The sequence below is a fragment of the Pan troglodytes genome, chromosome 1, assembly GCF_028858775.2.
Source record: "Pan troglodytes isolate AG18354 chromosome 1, NHGRI_mPanTro3-v2.0_pri, whole genome shotgun sequence".
Classification (NCBI taxonomy): Eukaryota; Metazoa; Chordata; class Mammalia; order Primates; family Hominidae; genus Pan; species Pan troglodytes.
The window spans coordinates 30,682,809-30,694,926 of NC_072398.2; the positions used below are offsets into that span (position 1 = coordinate 30,682,809).

The window sequence follows — 12,118 nt, forward strand, 5'->3', positions numbered from 1 at the left end:
GACCCTTCCCTCCCCCACCTCATATGACCAAGTTTTGGTTACCTGCAAATCTTGCTTCTAGTTCTTCACTTTTATTTGGGATGATGTAATTATTAGATGGTACAAAAGTGCAGCAGGGACAGTGTAAGCTTATTTTAAATCCCAGGTTCCTGTCTGGAAAACATTAAGTCAAGGAGGTCATTTTTATGTGTGTCTATACCCTTAAATCTGCAATCAATTTAAAGTAACTTAGGGATACTGAACAACTTGGGAGGAAAAGAGAGAGTGGCTTGTAACCTTTATGGTGAAGCCATTCATGAACAGCATCAGTTACATCGAAGGAGAGCCATTCGCCTTCTGCTCTTGTTTTCACAACTTTGCTGTCGATGTAGCGCTGGGTTGGAGATGTTAAATCTTTGGACTTGAGAATCTGGAGGGGAAAAGAGCAAGAGAAAAGGCTGAGTTGGCATTCTGACAGCATGACTAAACCAAAACTATTAACAGTGTTCTAATTCATTACCTAAATTTAGCTCTACTGTAGTATAGCCATGCATTGTCATCTCAACAGCATGGTCACATGCATAAAAACACAACACCAGGCTATTTGCCATGAAAAATATAGCTACTAAATCAGCTGCATGTTATGATAAAGGTGACAGGAACCATAAAGCCAAGTGTCTAAAAGAAAGTGACAGTAATTATTTTACTTTGCTGACATAAGCTTTGCAAGATTTCAGCCATAAATTCTATGCTATTAAGTTAATGGTTTTCTTGTTCTGCTTCCCTACTTATTTAATTTGGGGAGTTGGGGTACAGGAAGGGACAAGAGGAGAAGTCCAGTTCAGAGGACCCAGGCTCACTCTCAAAGGCCCTGAATTATAAATCTCCTTCTAATAAAGAAAGAACGGTCCTAACCTTGGTTTCCAAATCCATTGCCATTAAAATACATGTCATGCCTCAGCTTTTGAGGTAAGTCCCTAGCTGGGATATTTTACTCTTAATGTGATTTGTTATGATTTATAAAGGTATTCCATCCCCTGCAGACTCAGAATGAATCTAAGCAGAAGTAGTTTGGTATGGTGCATAGATGAATATCTGAAAGCAAACCAGCCTAAACACTGAGGCTTTAGAAAGATGTATTTATCTCAGGCTGGGCATGGTGGCTCACTGTAATCCCAGCACTTTGGGAGGCTGAGTTGGATGGACCACTTGAAGTCAGGAGTTCAAGACCAGCCTGGCCAACATGGTAAAACCCTGTCTCTACTAAACACAAAAATTAGCCAGGCACAGTGGTGGGCGCCTGTAATCCCAGCTACTCGGGAGGCTGAAGCAGGACAATCACCCGAACCCGGGAGACGGAGGTTGCAGTGAGCCGAGGTGGCATTACTGCACTCCAGCCTGGGCGACAGAGTGGGACTGCCTCTCAAAAACAAAAAAAAAAAAAAACGAAAAAGTTAACGTTTCGAGAAAGGTGTATTTATCTCAAATGAGTAAAGCGCAACTGTAGTATGTTCCTAGGTTTCGACAGGAAGTGAATATTTTAGGTGGTTTTAAAAAAATTCTATTTTGAAATGATAGTGGTTTTAGGAACTAAATCATGATTCTAAGTCTACTACAGTAAATCCCTACTGAAACCCTGTATGCTGCCTTTCCTCAGTACTTAGGGGTTCAAGCTGTCATTTTTGTACTACTCTTCCTGATTTTTGTACTACTCTTCCTGATTTTTGTACTACTCTGTTTTGTGGTCATTCCATACCTATGGGCTTGGTCTCTCCAGCAAATTCATAAAACTTCCCAGGTCAGGGATCATGTCTTCAATTTGATATCGTTTCAAACCATAGCACTCAATTGAATCAATGTCTATTAAATGTTTATTTCAGTATCTAGAAGATTTATTAACTATCCTTTAAACCTTGTAAAACAAAAATGCATCATCTTTCCACTCATCTGAAAATGTACTTTCCTTCCATGTGTGTACATGATTTGTTTCAGGTAATTTGGCAACAGACGCTTCCTAAAATACTTGCCATAATGGTAGACTTTTTTTCTGGATTAAGTAAATATAGAAAAGGAAGGAGATTCATACAATTAGACCCTTGGGTGCCCTCATGAATTTTACACAAGTCTTATTCTACAGATCTGCCCCTGTGGTCCAAAAACTCCACTAAAAGAAGAGAATGTGGAGGCAACAATGACTCTATGATAGGTAAGAAATGTTCTTTGCGAATTAAAGAAAGCAGATAAACATGACTTGAGGGCTGGGTACACTATGCTCTGGGCTTGGCACACATTATTTTATTTTATTTAATCCTCAAAATATTCCTGTAGGGTAGATTAAGGAAGCAAACTCAAGGAGGTTAACTAACTTGCCCAATGCCTCCCAGTGAACAAGTGTGAAGAGATGATCCAACTCAATCCCAAGTCATTTTCCCACTTCAGTGCTGGATTTTTAAAGGCCAAACAAGTTATTGAGTCAAGAAAACATTCAATGACAGAGGCAAAGATTTTTAAATAAGATTAAAATAAATGCTGGTACAAGATGAAAATATAAGATAGTGGAACGTATACACAATGAATGTTGGCATAAAACTACAGCTTTAAAGATACAGCTTAATAGCAGTCCATCTCCTAGGAATCAAACCTTGCCTTGAAAATACTCCCAGTTGGGAAAGTAAGACATCACTTGTCTAATTCTGAATAAATGGTATAATTAACCTACTGTGGAACAGGAATAAGAAAAACAATGGTTGAGAAGCAGTTTTCAGGCATTCTGATCTGCCTCATTGACTAAAAACTGGTAACATTCACAGAACTCATCGTTTTGTCTTTAAATTCTTCCCCTAGCTAATCTGCAACAGTGCATTTTTACAAAATGCTTTGCATATTTCTGTGCTGCTAATTAGCACAGTGTATTATCTTATTCATATAGCTAACATTTAGACATACTACCTAGAACTAAACATTGTCTCCATTGCTGAATTAATTACTTATGATATACATGTCAAATGTCTATGACATATACATACATATACATGTATATATGTGTGTATATATATGTCCAGTTTCACTAAAGACACAGAATTTTTAAAAATTATGGCCATATTGACCAAATAAGCAGAAAGGACACATAATGCCAAATCTATAGAAATCTTCCACCTTATAGAAAAGGAGTACATTTAGATTATCTTACTTGGAAAGAGTCCAAAGAGCAGCAAAGAGACTCTGAAGCTTTTTCTCTTTTAAATCCTACTAGGAGACTTACGATAAGAGCTTCCTCAACCACAGAGCACTGGTAGGCTCAGAAAATGGACAACCTCATCCTCTCACTTGGGTGAAAGGTCCTCTGGATCTTTTTCACTAGCTCCAGATTCAAGAACAGGCCACATATAAACCACCCAAGAAATACAGTTAGTTAGCTATGTAATTCTCAAACACAGTAGCGACTTTTGTCTGGTGGATTTGTTGTCTTGAACTTCATGGCCAAAGAGTTCTTAACCCACTTGTTGCATGTTAACTCCATTCTTCTTATCCAGTCCTTAGTGGAAACAGGAAACAGCTGCTTTCCATCACTCAGAGAATATCCCTCATATTCTTGGAGACTATGATTAAGTCCCCCTCAGCGTGCTTGCTTGCTCTCTCTAAACTAAATAAACTCAGTTCCTTTAGACCATATTTAAAGGTGTAATTTCCCAAACCTTTAATCATTTGGGTTGCTAACAAGGATGAATGATGCTATATAAAAGTATTCCTCCTACAGCTTCATGATTTTGCTTCAGAACTGTCTAGAAAACCTTCTAATCACATCGTAAAGTCTTGAATCTTAACTTTAAAGGTATCTTCTTCCTAAGAATAGGCACAACCTCACTATCCTCTGTTTATCTCCCATTTATCACCCACACTAAATTGAACTGTAAGAGAAGAAGGCATGGAAAATCAACCTGCTGCTTACATTCAAAAGTTTATACAGGAAGTGACCAGATCAGTCAACTTCCCCTTCTATTTTAGCCTTTGCTGTCTGTCTTTCTCGGGTCTCCGAACAACAAGAGTATTGAATGTTAGTAGTTGTGGATATGTAGCTGTTAATTGTTTTTCTAGATTCATGAGTCATTTGCTTCTAAATTTCTTTATACATCTTTTTTTTTTTTTTTTTTTTGAGACAGGGTCTCACTCTATCACCCAGGTACAGTGGTGTGATCTTGGCTCACTGCAACCTCCGCCTCCAGGGTTCAAGTGATTCTCTCGCCTCAGACTCCAGAGTAGCTGGGACTACAGGTGTGCGCCATCCATGCCCGGCTAATTTTTTATATTTTTAGTAGAGACGGGGTTTTGCCATGTTGCCCAGGCTGGTCTCGAGCCACCCACCTCAGCCTCCCAAAGTGCTAGGATTACAGGCTTGAGCTACCACACCCGGCCTCTTTATGTATCTTATCATGACAAAGATAATTTAGTTGAATAGTAGAAGCTCTCTTAACTGGCCTCCCCTTAACTGGCCAGAGTAACCAGCATTCTCCATTAATTCTGTGTTTTATAATATATATTGGCTGATGCCCAAAGCACACTGGGGATCATTGGGGAAAGTTACTCTCCAAGCACTTCCAGTCTTACCAGTTGAGTTGTACGCTTAACAAATATCAATTTTATACATTTCTTTTTTTCCCTAGAAAGCATGAAATGATATACATTTCTAAACCTGCTTATGACACTTGGACTTGTTATTGTAATTATGCAAGTTAATTAAATGGTCTAGAAACTGATGAAATGCAGGACCAAAAGTAAACAGAGCTGTTTCTTCTCTGAAAGCCAGTTGACTGTCTTGGAAAGTCTTCATAAAGACAAGTTCCTATAGGAAAGAAAGTTTTTTGGAAAACAGTTTGCTAGTTCCTCAAAAAGGCAAACATTGAATTACCCCATGATCCAGAAATTCCACTCTTAAGATATATAGCCAAAAGAACTGAAAGCTGGCACTCAAGCAATACTTATACATCAATGTTCATAGCAGCATTACTCACAATAGTCAAAAGGTGGGAAAAAATTCAAGTACTCATCAAGAGATGAATGCATAAACAAAATGTAGTACACTCATCCACTAAGATATTATTCAGCCATAAGTAAGAATAAAATTCAGACATATGCTACATGACATGGATGAACTCTGAGGATCATGCTAAGTGAAATAAGCTGACACAGAAGGACAAATATTGTGATTTCACTTACAAAAGGTACTTTAAATAGGCACATTCATAGAGATAAAAAGCAGAATAGGCCAGGCACAGTGGCTCACGCCTGTAATCCCAGCTCTTTGGGAGGCCAAGGCGGGTGGATTACCTGAGGTCAGGAGTTTGAGACCAGCCTGGCCAACATGGTGAAACCCCATCTCTACTAAAAATACAAAAATTAGCTGGGTGTCGTGGCACACAACTGTAATCCCAGCTACTCAGGAGACTGAGGCAGGAAAATTGCTTGAGCCCAGGAGGCGGAGGTTGCAGTGAGCTGAGATCGTGCCACTGCACTCCAGCCTGGCTGACAGAGGAAGACTCTGTCTCAAAAAAAAAAAAAAAAAAAAAAAAAAAAAAAAAAAAAGATGCTCATGGATAGGGAGAATCAATATCATGAAAATGGCCATACTGCCCAAGGTAATTTATAGATTCAGTGCCATCCCCATCAAGCTACCAATGACTTTCTTCACAGAATTGGAAAAAACTACTTTAAAGTTCATATGGAACCAAAAAAGAGCCCACATTGCCAAGACAATCCTAAGCCAAAAGAACAAAGCTGGAAGCATCACGCTACCTAACTTCAAACTATACTACAAGGCTACAGTAACCAAAAAAGCATGGTGCTGGTACCAAAACAGAGATATAGATCACTGGAACAGAACAGAGCCCTCAGAAATAACACCACACATCTACAACCATCTGATCTTTGACAAACCTGACAAAAACAAGAAATGGGGAAAGGATTCCCTATTTAATAAATGGTGCTGGGAAAACTGGCTAGCCATATGTAGAAAGCTGAAATTGGATCCCTTCCTTACACCTTATACAAAAATTAATTCAAGATGGATTAAAGACTTAAATGTTAGACCTAAAACCATAAAAGCCCTAGAAGAAAACCTAGGCAATACCATTTAGGACATGGGCATGGGCAAGGACTTCATGTCTAAAACACCAAAAGTAATGGCAACAAAAGCCAAAATTGGCAAATGGGATCTAATTAAACTAAAGAGCTTCTGCACAGCAAAAGAAACTACCATCAGAGTGAACAGGCAACCTACAGAATGGGAGAAAATTTTTGCAATCTACCCATCTGACAAAGGGCTAATATCCAGAATCTACAAAGAACTTAAACAAATTTACAAGAAAAAAATCAAACAACCCCATCAAAAAGTAGGCAAAGGATATGAAAAGACACTTCTCAAAAGAAGACATTTATGCAGCCAACAGATACATGAAAAAATGCTCATCATCACTGGCCATCAGAGAAATGCAAATCAAAACCACAATGAGATACCATCTCACACCAGTTAGAATGGCAATCATTAAAAAGTCAGGAAACAACAGGTGCTGGAGAGGATGTGGAGAAATAGGAACACTTTTACACTGTTGGTGGGACTGTAAACTAGTTCAACCATTGTGGAAGACAGTGTGGCAATTCCTCAAGGGTCTAGAACTAGAAATACCATTTGACCCAGCCATCCCATTACTGGGTATATACCCAAAGGATTATAAATCATGCTGCTATAAAGACACATGCACATGAATGTTTATTGTGGCACTATTCACAATAGCAAAGACTTGGAACCAACCCAAATGCCCATCAATGATGGACTGGATTAAGAAAATGTGGCACATATACACCATGGAATACTACACAGCCATAAAAAAGGATGAGTTCATGTCTTCTGTAGGGACATGGATGAAGCTGGAAACCATCATTCTCAGCAAACTATCGCAAGGACAGAAAACCAAACACTGCATGTTCTCACTCATAGGTGGGAATTGAACAATGAGAACACTTGGACACAGGAAGGGGAACATCACACACTGGGGCTTGTCCTGAGGTGGGGGGAGGGGGGAGGGATAGCATTAGGAGATATACCTAATGTAAATGACAAGTTACTGGGTGCAGCACACCAACATTGCACATGTATACATATGTAACAAACCTGCACATTGTGCACATGTACCCTAGAACTTATAGTATAATAGTAAAATAAATAAATAAAAAGAAAAAAAGAAGCAGAATAGAGGTTAGAGGTTAGTAGGGGTGTAGAAGGTAATTAGAAGGTATTGTTTAACGGGTACAGAGTTTCTGCTGGCGATAAAAAAAGTTCTAGAAATGGATAGTGGTGATGGCTATATAATATTGTGGTGAATGTACTTAATGCTGCTGACTTGTATACTTAAAGGATGGTTAAACTGTAATGTTTATATTATGTATATTTTATCACAATAATTTATTTTCTAATTTTAGGTGTAAGAGAGACAGCTACAGAAGAAATAATACAATAAAAAGTTAGAAGAATCCTACACTCAGGTTGCTCAGCAATTGTCCTTAAATGTCTCTCTCTACTTCAGAAAAATAAAAATAGAAATTGTAGATGATGCACTATAAATGTGATTTATACAAAACAAAATGACATGGATTGGTAATTGGCACATCCATGTCAAAGAAAAGTCCTTGGCCTTTCACAAAAAAAACTCAGCCTCAGCATGTGAATGTGTATGTATACATCCATATGTACATACATATATATTTGTTTTAAGTTTTAAAAATTTAAGGTTTGCATCTCTCTCTTTCTGTTTATCTCTCATATGTTTTTCTAATCCCTTGCTTTAACTGATTTTTTAATCTTTAACTGACCAACAACTGTTTCTGATTGAATTAGAAAAGGGGGCTTCTCATGTATTAAAAATACGATTTAGCTGTCTTTGGCTTAGCTGCCACCCACAGTGATGTTTGAATGCCACTTTCATTACATTACTGATATATAATCATTAGATATAATATGTGTGAAATACCCACATATCGCCTTCAGCAAGGCTCCAAGCTCTTCATTGAATTACACAACTCCCTACACAAAAGCATGCATTCATTTCTCTGCCATTGGAAAGCAGCCAACTGGGCAGTGGATAAAGGTGAAAGTCACTGATGTTACCCAATAGTTTGAGGGGGGAAAAAACAAGTAGAAGTCTAGATGCAAAATTATAGCCAGAAGAAATCTTAACCTTAAAATAAAAATGCTGTAAAACAACTCAGGATTTCGGTTAGACACTAAGGGCAACATCTCTTACACGTCTATGAGACATTGCAAAGAGTTATAAGAAAGCATTGGGAATTCAATGTTACTTTCCAAATTCATACATCAACAGATCCACAGGAGACCATGGGGCAATTCAATCAGACTTCTAATGCAAAGGGAATTTAACTATAGCGCTGTAAAGAAAAATTGACACCAGGTTCATTAGTGTGGGCCCATCTTGTTTTTAAACGCATTTCATGTTTTTAATGCTTTAAATATGTTTAATCATTAAATATCTTTAAGTGTGTTCAATGTTTAAATGTATTTAAATGTTTTAAATATTTGCAGTGACTTGCAAGTAGTGATGAACAAATGATGAATCAAACATTCACTCTGCTGGCTGTGAGCATGAGTCTCTCAGATCTGCCTGACCTCAAGTCATTCACTTCAGCATTATGAAATACTAGCATTGGCAAGGCACTTTGAAACCATCTGCTTCAATCCCATACAGTTCATTCTCTAACATCTCTTTGTCTAAAGGCCTCTCATGACCGTGAACTCACTATTTAATGAGAAAGGTCGTCCCCCTTTTGGACAATCCATATTGTTGAGATTCTCCATTATCTTGGACTTAAAATTTCCATCAACCAGTCTTCCTTAATAATAGCGCCATTGCCTCATATTTGTACAACCATTGTAGTTTTTCAAATATTTGAACTTTTTGCCATGTTTTTAGCCCTTCACAGAAACCTTGTGGGATGAACATCATGGCCCTTATTATCTGCATTCTAAAAGAAACAGAAGCCCAGGTCGGGCACAGTGGTTCACATCTGTAATCCTAGCACTTTGGGAGGCCGAGGTGGGCAGATTATGAGGTCAGGAGATCAAGACCATCCTGGCTAACACGGTGAAATCCCGTCTCTACTAAAAATACAAAAAATTAGCTGGGCGTGGTGGCTGGCACCTGTAATCCCAGCTACTCGGGAGGCTGAGGCAGGAGAATGGCGTGAACCCAGGAGACGGAGCTTGTGGTGAGCCGAGAACACACCACTGCACTCCAGCCTCGGTGATGGAGCCAGACTCAAACTAAATAAAAAACAAAAACAAACAAACAAACAAACAAAAAACGGAAGCCTGAAGCACTTAGGTGTGTTAACAAAGCCCTTCAGGAAGAGCCTGGACTAATGTCTTTCCCTCTTAATACCAGTGGAGAAGGCTTTCCAATATTGTTTTTCGCCCTCTGGAGCAAGATGTAAAATTCTTTCTTTTCCATGTCAGGCTCTAGTCACAAGAGGTGGCTTCCCTCAACTGATCCCTTTAAGGCAAAAGTTCAAGGTGTGTCACCATCCTTGTTAAACCCCTTTCCAATGTCTTCTTAAAATTAGTTCCTCAACAAACTCCAGATATGGTCTAACAGAATATGGAGATATACAGAACCTGTCAAATGTGAAGAGGGGAGTAGCTATTGCTTCCCTTGTTCTGGTCACTACTTTTAATGCAAACTATTTACTTTTGGCAGCAGCCACAACACATCATTGAGTCACAGAAATTTTTTTGTAAAATAAAACCTTTGTTCTTATTCACAAACTGTTGTTAAGTCAGATTTTTCCACTCCAAATCCTTTCTGGAATGAGGTGGAATAAAGAGAAAGAAATAATGCAAAGCAAGAAGGGAGGAGGGTTGGTCTTTCTAGCCCAGTGGTCTCCAATGTTAGCCTGCTTCAGAAACATCTGGAGTGCTCATTAACACAGATTGCTAAGCCCCATCCCCAGAGCTTCTGATTTAATAGGATGAGGTGGAGGCCCAAGAATCTGCATTTCTAACAAGTTCCCAGGTGATGTAGAAGCTGCTAACCAGGGATTACTCTGAGAACCACTGCTGTAGCCTGTATTTATATAATTCATTTTTCAAACATAAATGCAAATTACACATATATATCTGTTAATGTTGAACTCTATTATCTGACCCAAGTTTTAGCCTTTTGGAATCTCTCTGAATTTTCAGTTTGCTATTCAATGTATAAGCTACTCTTCGGAGCCACAGAGCACTAGCAACAGTGCAGCCAATGTCTTCATCACGTTGGTGATAACAATGTTAAAATCATAAGGCCAAAACCAGAACCTGTTGCTGGCTTATTAGTTACCTCCTTCCCGGTGGCCATTTCTGAAATCAACACTCTGTGGTATGCAGAGTACACAGCAGAAAAAAGTGGAATTTCACTCATTGACTAAGGGTCCTGGCCATCTGGGCCACCTGACAATCAATCCATTCCATTTACTCAGTGGTCCCTTAGAGTTCTTTGAAGAAGCCATAGGGCCGTGCCAAGTGCCTTTGAAAATCATTAGCATAGCGAAAGGGTCCAGAGGCTTTGGAGTCAGACAAGCCTAAACTATGGCTTACTGGATCTATAATTCTCTCATCAATGAAAAGGAATAGTAAAACGCACCTTGTATGTTTGTCGAGAAAATTAAGTGTCACGGAGTAGGGAGAGCATCAGTCACATTGCCTGGTATTCAATACGAGTGAGTTATTGTTATGATTATGTTCCTTACCTTGTCAAAAACTTTCAGAGGCTTCTAATGCCTAGTGAATAAACTCCAGATTCCTTAGTTTAGTATTGATAACACAACTGGCCACCAACCTATCATCTCACACGCGCCTTTCATCCCTAGAAGCCTAATCTAAACAATATCTCTAAAACATGGATTATGTACTCCAAACTTCCAAACTTTGGCTTCTAACTAGCAACCCTATCAGAATGCCTTTCCCTCCTCCACTTTTCTCCCAAAAAACAAAACAAAACAAGCCTTTCCACTCTTCTAATTCAAACTTGAAGCCCAGTTTTTCAATGACATGCTTACTTTCACTCTAAACTAAAGTCAGGTCCCTTTCCCTAGTTCCCCATGCAATGCTACAGGGTTTGCTGAGCATTTGGTCCCTTGCGCATAGTGGCTTCAAGGGTAATCCTGGATGTGTGGAAATGTCCATTTCCTCCAATAGAATATTAAGCCCATAAAAGAGAGAGGGAAACATAAACTTATTTAAATCCCCACAAACCCTTATATTTTGGTTTGCTGACACTGGTAGAATACATATTCATTGATTAATTTTGGAGAAATCTGACTCTCTAGGTCAAAACCGTGTTATTAAAGACCAAGATTTTCTCTCAGGCAGACAGGCACAGAGAATTCACTCCTGTGAGCATTTCTTGGCTTACCTACAGCAGGAACAAATGATTCTCCAACACATCACTCCCACATCCATACTCTGGAAGGCTTTCATTGGCTTTGGAGGAGGCTTTTACCCTCATTCAAAGTAATAATAATAATAACTAATAATATTCAAATATTTAATATGATCAGTTAATTTGTTTGTTCAGTCATTCATTCATTGCCGAGCATCTTGTATGCACTTGAGTCCTCATTTATTCATTTGTTTGATTTTATTTTATACCTCACTTCCTCCAGTTTAGTTCAACAAATATTAAGCACTGGCTGTAAGCAAAGCATTGCATTATACGTATACCCCAGGATAATAAGATGGTGCCTGTTCTTAAAGGAGTGCATTGGGTAGTAAGGGAATATAGACATCTCAACAAAAACTTAAAACAATGTGTTCACAGGTTACCAGGAAATGTTACAGGCAGGGCATCTATCCTTGCCAGGTAGATGAGGTCAGGGAAGATTTCCTGTAGAGAGGAGAGTGTAAAAGGATGACTATGAACATCCAAAAAACCAGCACTAAGAGAACACAGTCCAGGTAATAAGGATGTGCTGGTTCATTAGAAGGGAGAACAAGGCCAGGCGTGGTGCCTCATGCCTGTAATCTCAGCACTACGGGACGCTGAGATGGAAGGATCGTTTGAGCCCAGAAGTTTGAGACCAGTCTGAGCAACAT

At 38.9% G+C, this 12,118-nt stretch overlaps 1 protein-coding gene across 2 annotated transcripts in view; it reads right to left on the reverse strand.

Moving 5' to 3' along the window:
* Window positions 1-12,118, reverse strand: part of TGFB2 (transforming growth factor beta 2) — a 98,454-nt gene that overhangs the window by 9,512 nt on the left and 76,824 nt on the right. For both annotated transcript variants that reach the window (XM_514203.9, XM_001172158.8), the window contains 2 exons: window positions 277-409; window positions 43-153 (listed from right to left, as the gene is read on the reverse strand). In XM_514203.9, coding sequence (XP_514203.2) covers window positions 43-153; window positions 277-409 — 244 coding nt within the window. The remainder of the gene's footprint in view (window positions 1-42; window positions 154-276; window positions 410-12,118) is intronic.